Here is a 19,325-nt window from a genome sequence, read left to right as displayed (position 1 = left end):
ACCAACAACAGGTTAACTCTGCTTGGCCTTGGTTTTTGAGACCACAGCAGCCTGGGCTGGTCCCCCGCACGCCCAGTAATACCCGTCCCCTCAGCAGTGCCACAGTGCAGGGTGGCTCAGAGCCCCGGGGCTGGGAGCACAAAGACGTGGTCCTCCCCCAGCTGCACCAAGGGCCCTGATCTCGTTGAGGTGCTTATTTTGGAGAGCCCACGTCCTGGCTCTTCTTTGCCAACTTCTGACCTAAAACTGGCTCCGCTTAAGGAATGCACATAATTTTCCACAGAGTTAGATCTCAGAGGTAATATGCTAGCAGCACAAAGAAATGTGCTAAGAGGGCCAGAACAGACGAGCTCACAACGGTGGGGACTGACCTCACTCCCCAGGCGCTGGGTTATGCGTCGCCCAGTGTGCGCGGTGACGACATTCTGCCAGGACACCCTCCTCTGCAGGGTGTGTTGTCGGCATGGTTTTGAGAAGGCTGTTATGAACTCTCCGTGGGTGAGACAGCTTTGTGGTCAGATCTGGTTTCCACCTCTCAGCTCACATTGGAAATTGTACTGGGGCCGGCCGGCCATGTGGGCAAATTTTGAAAGATTCCTAACCTACCCTTTTCATTCTGCATCTATCAGCGGTTCCCAGCAGTTCAGAGGCCAGAGGATTGGGAAGAAAAAGAGGCTGGGAGCCCGGAGTAGCCGAGGATTCAGTATCTACTTCCTGTTCCCTTTCTTGGATCTTACAAGGCTCCTGGGAATAAGAAGGAATGTAGTTTGTCACTGTTCTGAGCCCCTTAACCGTGCAGAGCGCTGTGCTAAGGAGCAGTTAGAGTCGTGTGGACGAGAGCACTTCTCTCTGTGCCCTAGAAAGATGCGATCGGGAGGAGAGTGGGTGGAGTGTGGGCGTCAGTGTGGCTGCACCCCATAGGGAAGGGTGGTGGGAGCCCGTGAAGTGGACATTGGGGAATAGCCCTGTCCGCTAGTTTCGGACCAGAGCCCCAGGGCCTAAGAGAAAGAAATCTCCCAGTTAGCAAATGTTCCCAATTTAAAAATTTTACTGTTCCAAGTCACCAGACGCATGATGATGCCCCACACCTTTAGCTGCAGAGGTTATGGCCAGATATGGGGTGGGGAGCAGCGCTCAGAGGGCCCTTCTAGTGGAATGTGGGTGCACCAGAGCCATGCCTTTCCTGCTCCAAGCCTGTGGCCACAGAAGGCCCTCCGGGGCTGGCAGTGTGCTGTCGCAGGGCACTGGCTCATATCTGAGCCCCACTCTGCCTTTACCACGCACCTGACCTTGGGTAGGTTACCTACTCTCTCCAAGCCTGTTTCTTCATGTGTACAGTGGAAGTAGAGTAATGCTATCTATTTCACACATGACTGTTGCTTGCATTAAAATGAAGTTGTGTTTTTTTTTAACATCTTTATTGGCGTATAATTGCTTTACAATGGTGTGTTTCTGCTTTATAACAAAGTGAATCAGCTATACGTATACATATATCCCCATATCTCCTCCCACTTGCGTCTCCCTTCCATCCTCCCTATCCCACCCCTCTAGGTGGTCACAAAGCACCGAGTTCATCTCCCTGTGCTATGCGGCTGCTTCCCACTAACTACCTGTTTTACATTTGGCAGTGTATATATGTCCATGCTACTCTCTCATTTCGTCCCAGGTTACCCTTCCCCCTCCCCGTGTCCTCAAGTCCATTCTCTACGTCTGTGTCTTTATTCCTGTCCTGCCCCTAGGTTCTTCAGAACCTTTTTTTTTTTTTTTAGATTCCATATATATGTGTTAGCATATGGTATTTGTTTTTCTCTTTCTGACTTACTTCACTCTGTATGACAGACTCTAGGTCCATCCACCTCAGTACAAATAACTCAATTTTGTTTCTTTTTATGGCTGAGTAATATTCCATTGTATATATGTGCCACATCTTCTTTATCCATTCATCTGTGGATGGACACTTAGGTTGCTTCCATGTCCTGGCTATTGTAAATAGAGCTGCAATGAACATTGGGGTGCATGTGTCTTTTTGAATTATGGTTTTCTCAGGGTATATGCCCAGTAGTGGGATTGCTGGGTTGTATGGTAGTTCTATTTTTAGTTTTTTAAGGAACCTCCAGACTGTTCTCCATAGTGGCTGTATCAATTTACATTCCCACCAACAGTGCAGGAGGGTTCCCTTTTCAAAATGAGGTTATTTTTAAAAGCATATTATAAACTGTAAAATACCAAGGATCAAGTTAGTTCATTTACTTATCCAACAACTATTAAATGCCTACTAGGTGCAGGTACTTTCAGGCAGTGTCCCCGGTACTCCAGGCCCTCCTGTAAACAGGACCTATTCTATAAATGTGTGTTAAATTAAAGTGAAACAGGAGTTCCTCAGCTAGGCGATGGGAGGGGAGGGTGGGAGGAAAGGAAGCTGCTCTGGTTTGAGTTCCTACCGTGTGCCTGGCGCTGTTGCCTGACAACCACCGCATGGGTCCTTTGGGCCCATCAGAGAGAAATACGTGGAGACTCGGGGAGGGTTAAGTGTGACTTCCCCGAGACACACAGCCACCAACTGACAGACCCATGTTTGAGTTCAGTTCCCTCTGATTCCAGATGTTCCCTTGCCACAGAATGACACTAGCAGATTTCCTCTCTAGCCCACTTTTCTCCTCCCAAGCCTCCCCCAGGTCAATAAGCCAGGCCAAATCCAAGCCAGAGATGATCACCCCTGATTCTAGGCTGGTAAGTGGGAACCATGTGAAATCAGAGCAAAATGAGGCTCTATCACCACAAGCCAAACCTCATGTTCACAAGGGCGCAGGTTTTAGGAGAACAACGGCCTCCGATGCATGCTCAGAATTCCTTCCATGGCAAGCCACTGTGAGAAAGATCTCACCCAAACAATGTACTCTTGGCCGAGGGAGGGTGGGTGTCTTTTCAAGCATAAAGCTACCAGCAAGGACCCAGAAGTCACTCAAGGGAGTTGTTGGTTTCCCCAGAAGGTCTAGCTTTTTGAAATCAACTTAGCAAAGGATTCTATTCGCCCCTCCGCCCCCGCCCCCCTGCCCCCCAGTGCTGAGTCCTCCCTTGTCTCTAACCCCTGGGAGAGGAGGAGGGGCATGGAGCTCCTGTCCTTGTGTGGGTTTCCAGCTCAGCAGTCAATGAGTCCTTTTCTCAAGTGTAGCACCAAGTATTTATTCTGATAAAGGATAAAAAAAATTTTTTTTAAGAAAAAAGAAGAACTAAAGAGGTTGTTGTCTGGCTTGGTCTCCAAAAACCAGTCCTTAAACAATTGACAGTTATTGCCTAGACTTAAGATGATCGATTTAGGAAAGAAGGATCTTCATTCATTGTCATTCAGCCACTCAACAGAAATTTAGGGTATTTCTGGGTCACTGAGGTGCAGCCCCCAGAAATGAGCGCAGGAAGCCTCCCGTGTCTACACAGAGGAGGAAACATCTAAAGAGCTGCATTTAAAGATGGGCAGACCCATGGCTCCAGAGCCAGTAACACCTGGGGAACTCCTGCCCAGGAAGTCAGCCTGGCCCTGGAGCTCAGAGCACACGGTGGAGGCCTCAGCTGCTCCCACCATTCAGTTCACAAGGCCTCACTGAACCTCGGCGAGACAGCCACAAAGCTCCGCCCAAGGGTGACCACAGAGGTAGACAACGTGTATACAAGGGACACCAACCAGCAACCCCAGGCAGTTTAGGTAGGATTGTTTTGTTCCAGAAGGCAAAAGGAGGCCCCATGGGTAGGGGTTCCCAGGGGACAAATTCCAGTTCAGGAGAAGGAAAAACATTGTAACTCTTACAGGTGCTGCAGGCTCTGCGGAGGGCCTGAGGCTTATGCCAGGCCTTGAGTGTGAGTAGGTTTTGGGTAGATAGGGAGGCCCCCAAAATGTTGCATGGTTCAGGAAAGTACCCTTTACCTGCAAAGCAAAGGGACTCCTACATAGCTGGCTCCCAGAATTGCCAAGGAGAATTAATTATTGTTTGTAAAACACTCTAAGATTCCCCAATGAAAGACCTTGTATAAATGCAAATTATTATTATTGTCATTAAAAGTGCTAGACGTCTGGCCTGCTGGATAATGGCCTGGCAGAGCTCTGAGCAGAAACGAAAGCCAACTCCAGGCAGAAAGTTTGTTCTGGTTGTTCCAGAGCAATAGCAGGAAGAAGGAGCTGGCGGAGGAGGGCTTGGCCCCCGACTGTGAAGTGAAGCCATCCAACTCCCACCCAGAGTGAGCAGGCAGCAGTCTGTCTGGGAGTCCAGGGCCTGTGTGTCCCCTGAGGGCCAGGCCTTACTCAGATTCATCCCTTGCCCCCTGCAGAAACCAGCCCTTGTCTAGCTCAGGAGCTCAGCATGAATGAGTGAATGTCTGGTTGTCTGCTGGTCTGAAGGATGGATGCTGGCCTCCATTCTTGGGGTCCTAAGTCAGATCCGGAGACAAAAGGGAGATAGAAACCTCTTGCCATGCCTTTGATGGTACTTATTAAGGAGGGAACCCCTTTAGCAAAGCACAGGGAGAGGTCATTTATTAAATTACTGCTTCCACTAAAGAAACTGTCTCTGGCTAAAGTGGTTAAATTGATCCCAAAGCAATAATATTAATAATGGATAATGGTACAGTCGGCTCTCCATGTCTCGTGAGTTCCACATCCAGAAAATATTTTAAAAATATTCAAAGAAAAAAATATATATTCAAAAAAAAAAATTCCAAAATGTTCCAAAAAGCAAAGTTTGAATTTGCCAAACACAGCAGCTATGTATGGAGCATTTACATTGTATTTACAACTATTTACATAGTATTTACACTGTATTAGGTATTTAAGTAATCTAGAGATGATTTAAAGTATACGGGAGATGTGCATAGGTCATATGCAAGTACAGTCGGATCTCCGTATCTGCATGTTCCATATCCGTGGATTCAACCAACGGAGGATCAAAAACCAGAGTTGGTTGAATCCAAGGCTGCAGAATCCAAAGATATGGAGGGCCAACTACTATGCCATTTCTTTTTAATATGAATTTATTTATTTATTTTTGGCTGCATTGTGTCTTCGTTGCCATGCACGGGCTTTCTCTAGTTGCGGCGAGAGGGGGCTACTCTTCGTTGTGGTGCATGGGGCTTCTCATTGCAGTGGCTTCTCTTTGTTGTGGAGCACGGGCTCTAGGCGCACGGGCTTCAGTAGTTGTGGCACGTGGGCTCAGTAGTTGTGGCTTGCGGCTATAGAGCGCAGGCTCAGTAGTTGTGGCTCGCAGGCTCTAGAGCGCAGGTTCAGCACAGGCTTAGTTGCCCCGCGGCATGTGGGATCTTCCTGGACCAGGGCTCGAACCCGTGTCCCCTGCATTGGCAGGCGGATTCTTAGCCACTGCGCCACCAGGGAAGCCCTACTATGCCATTTTATATAAGGGACTTGAGCATCCTTGAATTTTGGTATCCGCGAGGGTCCTTCCTGGAACCAGTCTCCTGTGAATACCAGGGGATGACTGTATGTTAGACCTGGAAGTAAGCTCAGAAGCCATCCCCTCACTTTATAGATGAGGCATTTGGGGTACAGAGAGGTGAAGTGGCTCATCCAAGGTCACATAGCAAGTGAGAAGCAGAGCCAGGATCACAACTCAAGCTTGATTATGTCAGGGTAATAATACCTCCCATTTTATAGTACTTTACAGACATGGTACTTCTCAACAACCCTGGCGAGTTTTAAGATGACAGATGACTTTACTGTTAAAGGAACCTTCCGGGTACCCTTTGCTCTTCTGGGGCTCATTATTTAGAGAACATTTATGGTGCCTCCCATGTGCACTTGTGTGAATTGCACGTGCCCTTCTTTTCCTTCTCCCAGACATTCAGACTAGACCTTGTTCTTCTGTAGGGTGCATTAATACTTCCAGGAACCAGGTGGACAAGTGAGAGGGAGGTCAAGTTCATCCCTTTCATCCCTTGTTATCACAGTCATAATTCTACTGAAAAGTCACCCAATGCAGGTCCCTAAATGAGAGCTAAAGATACCAGTCACCACCTCTGAACACACAAACCTACAAGAGGGAGGGCCATTTAGGGGGGTTTGTAAGAACAAACGTAGGTATAATGGGAGTTGGCAGTAAGGAGCCCTCAACATTCATTACTGGGCCATTGGCAATTCCAGTTTTATGGAGTTTTTTTGTTTTTGTTTTTGTTTCTTAAAAACATAAGCACCTTTTTTAAATTAATTAATTTATTTTTATTTTTGGCTGCGTTGGGTCTTCGTTGCTGTGCACTGGCTTTCTCTAGCTGTGGCGAGCAGGGGCTACTCTTCTTTGTGGTGCACAGGCTTCTCATTGCGGTGGCTTCTCTTGTTGCAGAGCATGGGCTCTAGGCGAGCGGGCTTCCGTAGTTGTGGTTCATAGGCTCTAGAGCGCAAGCTCCGTAGTTATGGCACACGGGCTTAGCTGCTCTGTGGCATGTGGGATCTTCCAGGACCAGGGCTCGAACCCATGTCTCCTGCATTGGCAGGTGGATTCTTAACCACTGCACCACCAGGGAAGTCCAATTTTATGGAGTTTTAATGAAGCAGAATGAGATATACCTAAAATGATGTTTGGGAGGGGGAGGATCACCAAATCAAAGAAATTTAGAAATCACCTCTCCCATGCCTTCGTTGTGTGGATGAGGAAACAGAGGAGTGATTCAGTGTCACACAGCAGATCTCGAGGGGGAGGCCTAGTCTCTGCACTCAGCTGCCAGCGCCTTTTCCGCTGGAAATCATGGCGTTGTGGAAAGAATGTGCTCTTTGGAGTCCAGCAGCTCTGGAATCATAAATAGCATTGCCACCTATTAGCTGTGTGATCTTAGGAAAGTTACTTTGCATCTCCGAATTGTAGATTTCTCATTGGCAAAAATAAAGATATAGGTGTCCCCCACTTTTTGAAAGTTCGCTTTATGCCACTTTGCTTTTACAAAAGACCTACATTAGTACCTGTTTTCAGTAACTAAAAGACATCCAAAGAGGATTTTCACTTTTATCAAAAAAGGCAAAAAGCAAAAATAGCATTCAGCCTGTGTTTTGTGGCGAGCCCTTGTAGAGGCAGCGTGCGCCCCGAGCAGCCAGAGTGGCGCCGCCAAGCTCCTTCCCCAGGAACAACACTCGGCATCTCAGCATCAGGCCACCAGAGCTTTGAACTGTGTCTGTGAGCATCTTGCTTTGTCTCATTTTATTTTTGCATCCGTTAGCAAGATGTGTCCTAAGGTTATTGCTTCTTCGCTTTATGCCATTTCGAAAGGTTTCATAGGAATGCTCTACTTTCAGATGGTGGGGGGAACCTGTACTAATACCTGCGTGGTAGTAGGCCCATTAGGAGGAGTAAACGTAAAATAGTATAGATGAAAACAAATAGCGTGAAGTCTAGCATGTAGTAGGCACCTCCCTTCCTTTATACTCCTGGCTTCCAGACTTTTTTTTAACCACAATCCACAGGAAGACATTTATTTTACATCCACAAAAGTTTCACACAAAGAAAATTCTACTTGCCACATGTGATGTACTCTGATTTTGATTTCATTTTATTTTAATGCTGGTCAGGACCCACTAGGTTGATTTCACAACCCACTAATGGATTACACCTATCGTTTGAACAAGCCTGTTTCATACCATGTGTGGATATCATTTATCCACATTGTATGTGTGTCCTTCCTTTCGTTCCAGGCCTTTCCCCCCTCCCTCCCTCTCTGTAACTGGCACACGGCCACACAGCTAGCTGTCGCCAGCACGTGCCGGGCCCTGTGCTCGTGCAGGGTGGAATGAGCCCTGCGGGCCTGCAGGGCAAGTGAGCTCTGCTTCTGCACCCCTCCCCATCTTTGCCATGAACCTCAGCATGGTTGAGAGGACCCGTAGGGCCCTCCACCTGCAGAAGTTCTGCCTCCTGCCAGCCTGCTGTGGAACTTGCCCACACTCCCAGCCCAGGAGCCCACCTGAAGTTCCCATTAAGGCCATTGCACCCCAGCAGGGAGGGTAGGCCTCGGATGTCCTCTCCCATCCAGTAGTTTCTTCTTTTGGAATTGCTGCTTTTCCATCTGTAAGCCCAGAGAGCCAGGCGTCTGGGAATATCATTTCAGCTGCTGGGCAGGGGGATTAGACTGAAGAGGGACCATGGCCGTCCTTGCTGCCCCTCCCCCAGATCTTCAAGGGGTATCTGTGAGCACCCAGCTAGGAGGGCGAACACCCAGAGTGTGGGTGTGACCAGGGGGTGCACTCAGAAGGCAGCAGGCAGGGGCCCAAGCCGCGCTGGGAGACAGAGCTTCGGCCTCTAGATGCTGAGAGTCTGTTGGGAGAAACCCAGTTTACAACCAGGCAAGCAATACTTAAAAGCCCCAGAGAGACTCTCTGCGGGGAAGAAGATTGTTTCGTGCTCCAAAGAGTTGATCTCCTAAGCGTTCTGTAAGCCCTTTGGGGGTCCGGCACCGTCCTGTGCGGGCCGATGCCTGGCGGTGCTGAGCGGAAGCCTGGAGGCACCGTCCCCGCTGGGGCGAGACCAGGCCCCGCACTCCTCACGGTCAGCTCGCCTGGGACCCCGAGCACTTCCCCTTTGAAGGCCATCCTTTGGTTTTTCCCCTGTTGCTGACTAATGGGGGGAGGGTAATCTGTGATTTTGCCGGTGACTCACCGCCATCAGACAGACAGCGGCTTCTCCCCAGCAGTCCAGCGCAGGTGAGTTGTGTGAGTAGGAGAGCCCAGCGCCCTCCACGGGCATCTGCATGGCCACCAGCAGAGCCAGGGCCGAGCTCCCGCCCGTGCGGCCCTGGGCAGAGCCAGCAGAGAACATGAGATGCCCGTTGCCAAGGCACCTGCCATCCGAGGCACACCAGGCAGGCGCAGATGGTGAGACAAGGTGGACAAAGGGTGGTGGCTCTGCTCTGGGGTCCCAGGCCTCAGGCAGCACCATATTCCTTAGCCCCACCTACCCACTCTCTGCCCTAGCCTTAGCCCAGGCAGGTGCACTGCGTCATCTCAGCTGACACACCCCACCCCGGGGGAGAGGGGGGCCGGCCTTTCTCAGTGGCCACGCTGCTGCCCCCTCCTCCCAGCTTCTCATCAAGCAGGTTCACGACGGAAAGAGCATCAGCCTGAGAGTAAGGAGATAGGGAGGATGGGCTCAGGTTCTGCCTACTAGCTCTGGGGCCTTAGGGCAGCCCCCTGGGACAGCCATGCATGCATTCATTCATTCCTGCTGTCAGGCCCTAAGGAAGGTGAGCACCATGGGGCACTAAGGGTGAACCACCACCAGATTCTGCCCTCAAGGGGCTTCCAGACAAGAGCTAGGCCATATGAGAGGGACCATCAACTTCTCCAGCCCTTAGTTTTCCCTTCCCTGTAATGATTGGACTATATGTCCGCTAAGGTTTCTTTCTGTTACAAAATTTTATAATTCTAAAGTACCTCTTTAAATAAGCCAAGCTTCCACAGTCGTTTGAGAAATGTTTGTTGAATTGCTGTGCGTCGGGCTCTAGACTTGAAGCTGGGCTGCAGAGATGTCTGAATATGAGCAGCGGGGCTTGCCGTGAAGGAGCTTCTAGTGGGACGTGGGGGGGTGGCTGGGCTGTGACGGACGCTTGCAGACAGAGCTGGGGGCCCAGGGCAGGAAGGCAGCCCTGCGGCTGGGGGAGCCCACGAGGACTACCCTGCCCCTCCCTCTCTGGCCAGTTGGCCCACGTGGCCTCCTCCCCTCAGACACTGCAGCAGGGGGCGCCCGGGGAGCAGAGGCGACTACAGCCCCCGACCCCGACTCCTGAGCAGGGCCTGGCCCTGCAGTTGCAGAAGCTGGCTGCACGCTGCTCAAGCCCCAGAGGAACTGGCCCGGCTCCAGGAGGCCTCCTCGGAGAGTCTCAGAAGGAGAAGGAACCACGAGGTAATTGTGATCGTTTCAGTACGCATTGACAAATACCCTATGATTTAGAAGGAGCCAGATTTCATCCCAATACTTTGATGTCTAGAAATGGATCCCAGTTGATTGTTTGTTGAAGTCCTCCTAAAACAGCATTTTATTTAATTTAACACATGCTGAGACTACGGTCTCGGCCTTCTCACGGGCGAGGAGCCCGAGCTGTATAAGACAGAGCCTAGACACCAGTCTAAACATCTCAAACTCAAGGCTGACCATGGCTGGGCCTGAGGTTGGAGGCCACTGTGCCATGGAACCCAGCAGAGGGGAGATTGATTCCAGCCGAGGGCGAGGACCTCTGCCCGAAGCTGCGAGCGTGTGATTCTGTGTTCTCGGTATGATATCAAGGCTTTGCACCTCAAGCGTGTTAGTTTCCTTGTTTTGCGATCTTGGACCCCCTAAAAATGAACCAGGCCTGCTCAAGGGTTGGCACATTTAGGGAGACTGTATACATGAACCAGTTACAACCACTTGTTTGTTCCTAAAGCCCATACCAGCAGCCAGGCTGACATCGCTCAGGGCACAGCTACAAAATAAGCTCCCATCGTGCCGGGCACTTGCTTACCAAGGCGCCCAGAGTTGGATGGGCCGTCTTCACAGTGGCCTTTGGAGGGTTTGGGGTGACAGGCATTGAGGCAGAACTGGGTCTCTCTATAGAGATTCTGTTATAAGGATGACCCCTTTGCCACGGGGACAGCAACCCCAAATGAGTCAGTATTTACAGTGGCCGTTCGGGACAATGAGGACAAGGCAAGACCACAAGGATGATTAGCGGGACTTGTCTTACACTATTTACAGGACTGCTTTGATTTTCAGACCGCAGTCGGCTTGCGTATGACTGATTAAAAACATGTGCCAGTTGAAGTCACAGCTGCAGAAGAAAACTGGAAAAAGAAAGGAGCCTTAGATGTTTGGGAACTTGCCTCTATTTGCAAAAATGAATTCTGACTTGATTTGTGTGTCCTTGGTTTCCTGACGAGGAGCTCCGTGTCCCCGAACCTCTCCTCCCACCCTGCCCGGTCCACCGCCGCCCTGGCCTGGCTCAGCAAGCGTCGTAGGGCTCCTCTTACGATTGCCCAGAGAAAAGCATGTGGGAATTCCAGAAAGAGACTACTGAGTCCAGTTTGGGAAAAGAGCAATTGTTTAGGCTCCTGCCAAATAAAAGGCCCCAAGTATATGAGGCTAAAGGCGGCAAGATCACAAGGTCTCCTCCTTGAAGTCGCGCTCCCGCAGCAAGACGAGCTCCGGTGGCACTGGGGTCAGGGTGTATCTTAACTAAACTCGCTCAGCGTCTGTTTTCTCACCTGCAAAGTGGGACCTTGACTCCTGCCCCACGGGACAGTGTTGTGAGTGCCACCTATGCGATGTTTAATCTGCTTTATGGGCTTCCTTCCTCTTTCTCCGGAGTCTCCAACCTCTTAGGGCTTTTTATTCTCTGTTTTTGTTTTCATTTTCTTAAAGCCGTACTGATTCAATTGTTCAGATGTTGATCGCATGGATTCTTGTTCTTTTGAAAAGGTCCATTGAATAAATCAAGACCTATAATTCCAGCAGGGAAAATCCCTTTTGATGAGCCTTGTTGAAGAAAGTTTCCTAACTGCCTTCATCTCAAGGCCTCTGAGGATCTTCCTGACAGCTCCCTGCCACCACTCTCTTTAGTGCCGCCAGAGCCCCTTCCCCAGAACACATAGATGATTGGATTTCCCAGGCATTGTTTCCCCCGACAACTTAGTCTGAGCTCCCTGACTCTGGACCTCCTCTCAGTTGGAGGGCAGACATGGCCGAGAGGAACAGGCCTTCCTTCCCTCTCACCAACTGCCTGTAGTTCCCTGAACATCTGATCAGAGCTCTGCCATGTTTGTGAAAAAGCATCCCAGATAAGGCGACCACCATCTCCCCTCACCACCATCACCTACGGTGCGTCGGGGCCTGGGCTTGGCTGGTGCCTTCATTGAACAGGTGAAGAGGCAGGACACAAAGAGGTTAAGTGGCTTGCTCAAGGTCACGTGGGTGTCTCAGAACCATAACTGGGTGGCGCTTAGAGATTGCCAAGTATCTGTCTTCCTGTTAGAGGTGAGGAAACTGAGGCCCAGCTCCCGATGACCCGGCGAGCCAGGGCCTGGACTAGAGCCCGTGTCTTCTGCCTCATGGCTCAGTGCTCTTTTCACTTGCCCCACTGCCTCCCCTTTATAATACTTGTTGCTGGACAGAAAAAGGTCTGCTTGAGGACTGGGCCCACTTCAATACCCCCGTCTGGGGTAGCCAGAGCCACGTGATTCTTAAACGTCCATCTAGTCCACGGCTGCGACCTCCCCCCAACCAAGCTTTTGACCAGAGCCACACACGGGAGCGCACGCAGCGGCTCAAGCAGAAGCCGGCCGGGCGCAGGCGCCTCCCGCTGGTACCACGAGCACGCCTCCAGCACCTCCGGGCTGCATTTCAAGAGGTACGCGGTGTCCCAACCACTTTGGCTGGGTGTCCGATGCTGAGACTGACCACCTCTGTGCCTCCAGCTGCCAGCTCAATACGATACGTGAAAAACGATCCAAGAAGGCCCAGGGGAAAGGATGAGCCGGGAGCAAGGACCATAGGACCTCTCCATCCACACAGGGGTTTTCTGTTCTGCAGCCACACATGCCCTGGCTGTCCGCCTCTCCCCGTAGACCCAGCTGGGTCCCCACGGTAACAGTTGACACCCATTGATCAACTGGTTTGCCAGGTACCAGGCCAAGTGCTTACACGGAGCATCTCATTTAATCTTCATGAGGATCATCCTTTAAGGTAGGCGTCATGGCTCACCTCTTAGAGTTGAAGAAATTAAAGCTAAACCGGTGAGTCACTTGCCCAGGTGGTACAGCCAGTAAGGAGCAGGGCCAGGCCTTGAGCCCACACTGCCTGTCCTTCACAGCCTCCAGCCTGCAGGGCCTTGGAGATCATCAGGCGCAGCTCCCTGCCTTGAAGATGAGGGATCTGGTGCCCAGAGAAGGGAAGAGGCTTACTCCTGGACCCAGGGCCCGGAAAAGTAGACCTGCTGAGCAGCCCAGCACCCTGATTCCTGGCCTCAGGGGTCTGTCTACTCCGCCCCTGCTGTGCCTGTGAGCTGAGGCCAGGAGCCAGTCCTGCTTCCAATTCATTGAAAAACCTACCTGGCCTCAGCCTGGGGTCAGTGCTTTAAGTTTTATCCTGCTAGCCTGAGACTCTGGGATCGGATGGAGTTGTGATCTTATAAAACCCAGAGTGAAGGGACTTCCCTGGCGGTCCAGTGGTTAAGGCTCCGTGCTCCCAGAGCAGGGGGCACAGGTTCAGTCCCTGGTCGGGGAACTAAGATCCTGCATGCCCCACAGTGCAGCCAAAGAAATAAATAAAACCCAGGGCAAAGGGACTGAGATCAGTGAAGAGGGTCAGAGCCTTATGTTGTCCGAAGGCATATTTAGCTCTAATTTGGTCTAAAAATAATTTCTCTTCCAGTGGGAGTAGAATGAGGAGCTTGGCTGCCTCAAGGCCTCTCTCCCTGAGGGCCCTTTTGGCCAGTTACGGGGGACGTGAGAAGACCTTCCCCCCACCCCCCCGTAACACGCTTACACTTTTAAAGCTTACCATACACTTTGTCTTTGGGTGAAAGCGTTTTTTAAAAGGTGACAGACAACTAGTGCCATTGGCAAGCAGTATACTCTGGGCAGCTCTCCATTTTCTCTGATAAAAACTGAAATAAACGAAAACAGCACTTCAAAAGAAAACCTATCGATGGATGGGAGCCAGTTGTCATTTTCCCCTTCCTCCTCCCCTCCCTGAGCCGACTTGGTGAGGACCCGCGTTGAGAAGGACGCACTGACAACAGCTGGCAGCATCATGCCTTTCAATAGCCCTTCTCCGCACTGCTTCCCCTTGGCGTCACACCCTTTGCCCTGGCAGGGAAAGCCCAGGACACCACAGGAAACTTCAGAACTTTCTGAAGAAGGAAAAAGCTTGCTTTAAAGCTTGCTCCCTCTTGCCAAGACCTTTCGGTCTAAGGAGCTTGCACTGGTGTGGCCCCTTCCCCAGAAGTTTCCAAGGAAAAACTGAGCTGATGAGATTTGCCCAGTGTGAGGCCGGGCCTGAGGAGGGAGAGCGGGGGAGAGACGCCCCTGCCCCGGTGCCCAGGGCCCGTTCCAGCAGCAGCCAGCACCACTCCCTCATCGGGCACCTATCTTGGAGCCAACAGCCTGTGCCCCTGATGTCCTCCCCTGTGACTTGGGACAGGGACGCCACCCCGCCCAGGGGTGCTGGGGTACGTCACACTCCACGGTGTCCGTCAGGCAGTAAAGCAGATGCAGCGGAGACGGGCAGCAGCCTGTCAATATCTGACCCTCTGAAGAAGGGCCACCAGGCTCCCCTCCAGCAAACACAGATATCGCTGGGGAGACAGCAGCAGGTGAAGCACAGGGAAGGAACGAACGGCCCTCACGTCCGAGGGGCGGCAGCCAGTTGGCAAGGTTCCTTCCCACACGTCTTGTGTGTGAGCGTCACATCAGGGTGGGCTTGTTGCCCCTCCTCACTGTGGGGAAACAAGGCTCAGGGCTTCTCTCGCCCGGCCAGCCTCACCCTCGGTCAGGGGCTCCTTCTGCCCCATCACAGTGCCCCTTCCCATAAGGACGATCGTGGGCAAGGGATTTGCGGTCCTAAAGCCTCAGAGAAGGTGGCGGCTTGGCTGGATCAGGATGCAGGTGGAGTTGTGTTTACCCTTCTCACTAACTGTCGGCATAGGTTGAAGTTTGAGAACGGACGACAGTTTTATAGTTTTCTTCCTCAGAACCTAAACGTTGCATTTGCCTGCTTTGTGGGGTTGCTCTCTCTCACTTTCCTCGACAGCGTGCAAGGGACGTGCTTGAACTGCTCTTGCAAACCCGGTGGCCATCGGTAGTTACCTTAATTACAGCCGTGAAGTCCACACTGGGCCCTGTGTACGGGCAGCCTGTGGGGTCACTGAGAAGGGGACACGCCCCCTGCTTCCCAGGTCTGGCAGTGCAGCCCGGCCAGCAAGCCGTGTGCACACGTGACACGTGCCCCAGCAGAAGCACAGAGAGCGTCTGCAAGCAGGGAGAGAAGCTTCTGGTGGCCAGGGAAGCCTTGATGGGGGCAAGGGCATTTGTCCTGAGCGTGACTAAAGCCCCGAGGTGGAAATGGCACGTGTGAGGAAGAGCAGGTGGCCAGACAGCAGGGAGCGGGCGTGCGGGCTGGCGTCCTGGCCGGTGCGTGGGCTTCGGGGGCTTACGACGCCCCCCGACTGCGCGTGACATCACAGTGAGGAGCCTTACCTGCAGTTTTTCTGGGAGAGGATCCTTAGCTTCCTCAGCTTCTCAGAGGTGGGGGGAGGCACGATCCCAAAAACGTAACCGAGGAAAAGTGCAAATAGTAAAAATCATGGCATGCCAGGCTGCGAGTTTGGGCAGATGAAGGGTCTTGGTTGGGGTGGTGGCAGAGACCCACGTTCAAAGAGAATTGATTTAGTTGCAACAGAAAAGCGAAGTAAGCCTTTTGTCTCGGGGAGAAACAGCAGTTTTGTGAAAGGTAACAAGACAGGGAGCCCAGGTGTTGGGACACCGGGGAGGAAGAGGAAGAAACTTCAGGATGAATTCATCGCAGGGGTTTAGGGAGAAGTGGAAACTGAGGGTTCTGTTACAGAAGTACCAGGGGGCCGAAGCACTTTCAAATGCGTAATATTGATGAAAAAGTGCATTTGGAACACACTGGCTTGAGTTATAGAGAGACGTCCAGGTCACAATGTCCTGCAGGTGGTTGGAAATGTGGGCCTGGAAGTTTGGGAGAGAAATAAGGGCTGGAGACCCAGATTGGTTGGTGGCGGGGTCCGGGGGAGGTTCTCTGCTGAGGGTGTTTCGAGCCTGAGAGGAAGCGAGGGGAGTGGCGAGCAGGACGGGAAGAGGCCAAGGAGAGATTTCGTGTGGGAGTGGGGAAGGCGGGAGGGAGAGAAGGAGGGACGGAGGGGGTCTAGACGTGTAATGTCCCAGGGAAAGAGAGCTCCCAGACACAGGCGCCCACGCGTGAATGCGGCAGAGAGGCTGCAGAGACTGGGACTGAAAAAATTCAGCAAAGCACGGAAATTTGAAAGAGGGTTTCCGGTGACTTGGCATTAGGGGAGGGGATCAGGCAGGTGTCATCAGTGACTGCTCTTAGCGGCGATTTAGCGGCGACCCCGGGGCTGCTGAGTTGTGTGGGGCTCTTCGCCGGACGCTGAGCCACCCATTTGACACTGAACCGCCGACACTGAACCACCCGTTTGAGTTTCATGACTGCTGAGCAGTTCTCTGCTCTCTTCTCACGGATGGGCTTCACCTTGTTGCCTCTCGCAGCTTCAGCAGGTCTGCCCTCTGCCTTTAAGTTAGCTCCCCGACTCCTAATGTGGGGCTTCTGACCTCCTGGGAGCCTGGAGTGCCCAGCTTATTAGAACCATATCCTAAATAACATAGACGTGGGTACGGTACTGAGGCCTTTGTGGTACTGATGGTGACAGGTGTCTTGGTGGCCCTTCCTAGCTCAAGTCACAGGTCCAGGTGAGCCACTTCTGGATAAGTCCATTGTGACTGCTCTGATCTCACAGGCATCAGGGGTGCGGGAGGGAGGACTGGGAGACACACGGGGTGCCCACCGCAACCTCTGCGGCTTCCTCTCCCTCTGCTTTCTACCTCACCCTTTCTCTTCCGGAAGAGTGTTTAGTTCCCAGCTCCTGACCAGCCATCCCACGCCCCCAGGCCTCTGCTCCTGCTGTGTCTTTTGCCTCGAACTCCTGTAAAATGGCTACTTCACCGCCTCCTTCACTGGTTGCCCAAGGCTGGTGCCTCATGGCATTGCCATAAATGCCCTCACCACCGCAGTTGGTATTTCTTACGTGTCTGCTCCTTCTCTAAACTGAGATCACCTGCATGGCAGGTGCCACATCTGGGTCATCTCACAACCCTTGGCACCTCAGGCAGTGCCTGGCACAGTCAGCGTGGCACGTGCCCCTCTCCTGCTGTTGGACAGAGAGCCTGCTTCTCCAGATTCGAACCTGGTTGCCGGAAAAGCCAAACGGTCTGCCCCAGACCCTGTCACTAGTCTGTGACTGACCAGGGAACATTCTCCTGATACCCAGCCTGGCTTTCTTTCCAGTAGATCAAACTACAAATATGTCTGCCAACAAATGGAGACCGTGGATCACTTAGAAATCCCTCTTATTAGACCCTCTCTGTCTATATGAAGTCAAAGATCCACTTGAGTAAAAGTGCAACCTTGTTGATATTTCAGATCATGAAAACGACTGGGTGGTTGGCTTGATCACTCTCTGGCTTGTACCCTTGGACCCTTGGCTTTGACCTGGGGAAGGGCAGACGGAACCCGAGTACTGATGTCTAATAGGAATTGGCAGCCAGGAAGGTCCGAGTACAGGCCCTTTAAATATCCATGAGAGATAGCACGGTAGTGAACTGTATGGACCTCCCTTGGAAAAATCCAGAGGGCTTTGCATCAGCAGGGAAGGGAATCCAATCCAAGATGCATGAACAATAAATAACAACTGTTCCGAGTTAGGTTGAAAGCTCTGAGTTGCACTTTTTTTTTTTTCAAGATGTTTGTGCTAACCACAATTTTTTTTCTCCCCCTTTCCCACCAGGGCTTATTTCAAAACCTTTGTCCCTCAGTTCCAGGAGGCAGCGTTTGCCAATGGAAAGCTCTAGGAAACACCAGTCTTGAGAGGTGGCCAGCCAGACTGCTCTGTCCACATGCGTGTCAGCACATATGGCCGCTTCCTGGAAGCCATTGGAATGTCTTCACGGCAGCATTTCGCTCACACAGCAGCTTTGCGCCCCGACTGGAACCCAAACTTGAGTTGGCTGGCGGGAACCTGGGTCCCAGAGCCCCTCACCTCTGGTTGCTCCCTCTTTGTTTCCTTCAGTATACTTCTTAGTTGGAAGAAATAAAGTCACAAATCAGGATGCTGTTATTTTTCCAGGGAACGTTAAGACATCATAAATGCACACACCCTGATTCCAAAGCCTTTGTCTCTGAGACCTCTTTTAAGTTTTCAGATAAAACACCCATTTGCTTTTTTCTTTCCCCCTGAAGCCAGCGCCTTTTGCGTGTGTGTTTCACACCCAACCTTTCCCATTTGGACAGTCCCTCATTGGAAAGGTGCTGCCTGAATGAGTCTGACCAACTGGCAAGGTTTCAGCCACCTACCCAGCTGGGCCCTAGGCCAGCGCTCGGGAACAATTGGGTGCCAGCGTCAAACGCCGCTCCCCCATCCATCTCCAGGCCCCTGTGTGTGTGCCGTGTACAAAGCCCATCCTGACCCAGGAGGCAGTCGTTAAAGGTTGCTGAATGCATCAAGGAATCCATCCCTCTCTCCATCCCTCCTCCCGAGGCTGATGGGAGAGTTGTTTGGGCTGACGAAGCACTGTGCGAATTATACCTGAAAGACACAGGTTGGGTCCCGTGGGTGATCCCTGGGCTCAGGCCTGCCAGCTCCGCAGCCATCCGGGAACGGAGTTGGGGAAGGTACCCTGAGCAAGCTCCATCTTCCCTAAATTTATGGATTATCAGAGCCAGGCGGGGTTTCAGAAGTCATCTTGTTTCCACCCCCAAGCCCTCTCCCCTGCTGCTCCCTTCAGTGTCAGAGGCGAGAACTAAGGCCCACGAGCTAAAGAAACTCTGCCAGCAAATTAGGGCAAACCTGGGAGTCGGGAGCCATCACACGACTTCCCTCAACTTACACCCAGGCTGGCCACAGCCAACTTGCCCGCTTGACAAGGTCTAGTTTAGTTTAGCGCCGTTCCACCCTGAGGGCTTTCGACACAGGGAAGTGGGACCTCGGCTCGGAGGCGAGAGAAACCAGCAGGCTGAGTGGCCTGTGCTCTTACTTCGGCCCACCTGCCTCTCTCCCGCTGTAGGGCCCGCACAGGTGGAACCCAGCCTCTCACTCTTCCCTCAGCTCCTCTTGTTGTTGGGGGAGCTCAGTTTCACCACGTCAGCCTGAAAGGGAGCCAGCTCGGGGCCCTTTTGGGGGCCAGTGAGGGTACCCCTCCATCCTGTATTCTCCAGCACCCAGGAATGTTCTCAGGAGGTGGGAGAACAGGTAGAACAGACCTCCCAGCTTGGCTTCCAGCCGAAGTGCTGCCCAACTCTGGGATCTTTCACCACTTGAGTACTTTGCCTTGAAACCTTGGGAATTCCCATGACAGAGAACAGTCCAGTGTCCTGCGTCAGCGCCGTAGCTTTGCCGTCAGCCGGCAGTGTGACCCTGAGTAAGTCACTTCTCTGTGTAGTCAGAACCACCCGGCGAGCTTTTTAAAGAGCTGCTGCTCAGGGCCCCGCTGCAGGCCCGCTGAATCATACCTCATTAGCTGGGGCTTGGGCGTCCGGATTTTGATAAAGTCCCCAGGTGAT

At 52.1% G+C, this 19,325-nt stretch overlaps 1 protein-coding gene across 3 annotated transcripts in view; it reads left to right on the top strand.

Moving 5' to 3' along the window:
* BABAM2 (BRISC and BRCA1 A complex member 2) overlaps positions 1–17,873 on the top strand; it is a 444,468-nt gene extending 426,595 nt beyond the window's left edge. For all 3 annotated transcript variants that reach the window (XM_059942959.1, XM_059942958.1, XM_059942957.1), the window contains exon 12: positions 17,554–17,873. In XM_059942959.1, the coding sequence (XP_059798942.1) occupies positions 17,554–17,617 (64 nt within the window). In that variant the 3' untranslated portion in view covers positions 17,618–17,873. The remainder of the gene's footprint in view (positions 1–17,553) is intronic.
* Positions 17,874–19,325: the final 1,452 nt, after the last annotated feature.

The sequence above is a fragment of the Balaenoptera ricei genome, chromosome 13, assembly GCF_028023285.1.
Source record: "Balaenoptera ricei isolate mBalRic1 chromosome 13, mBalRic1.hap2, whole genome shotgun sequence".
Lineage (NCBI taxonomy): Eukaryota > Metazoa > Chordata > Mammalia > Artiodactyla > Balaenopteridae > Balaenoptera > Balaenoptera ricei.
The sequence above is the reverse complement of the archived record's forward strand: the minus strand, read 5'-3'. Positions and strand labels throughout refer to the sequence as shown.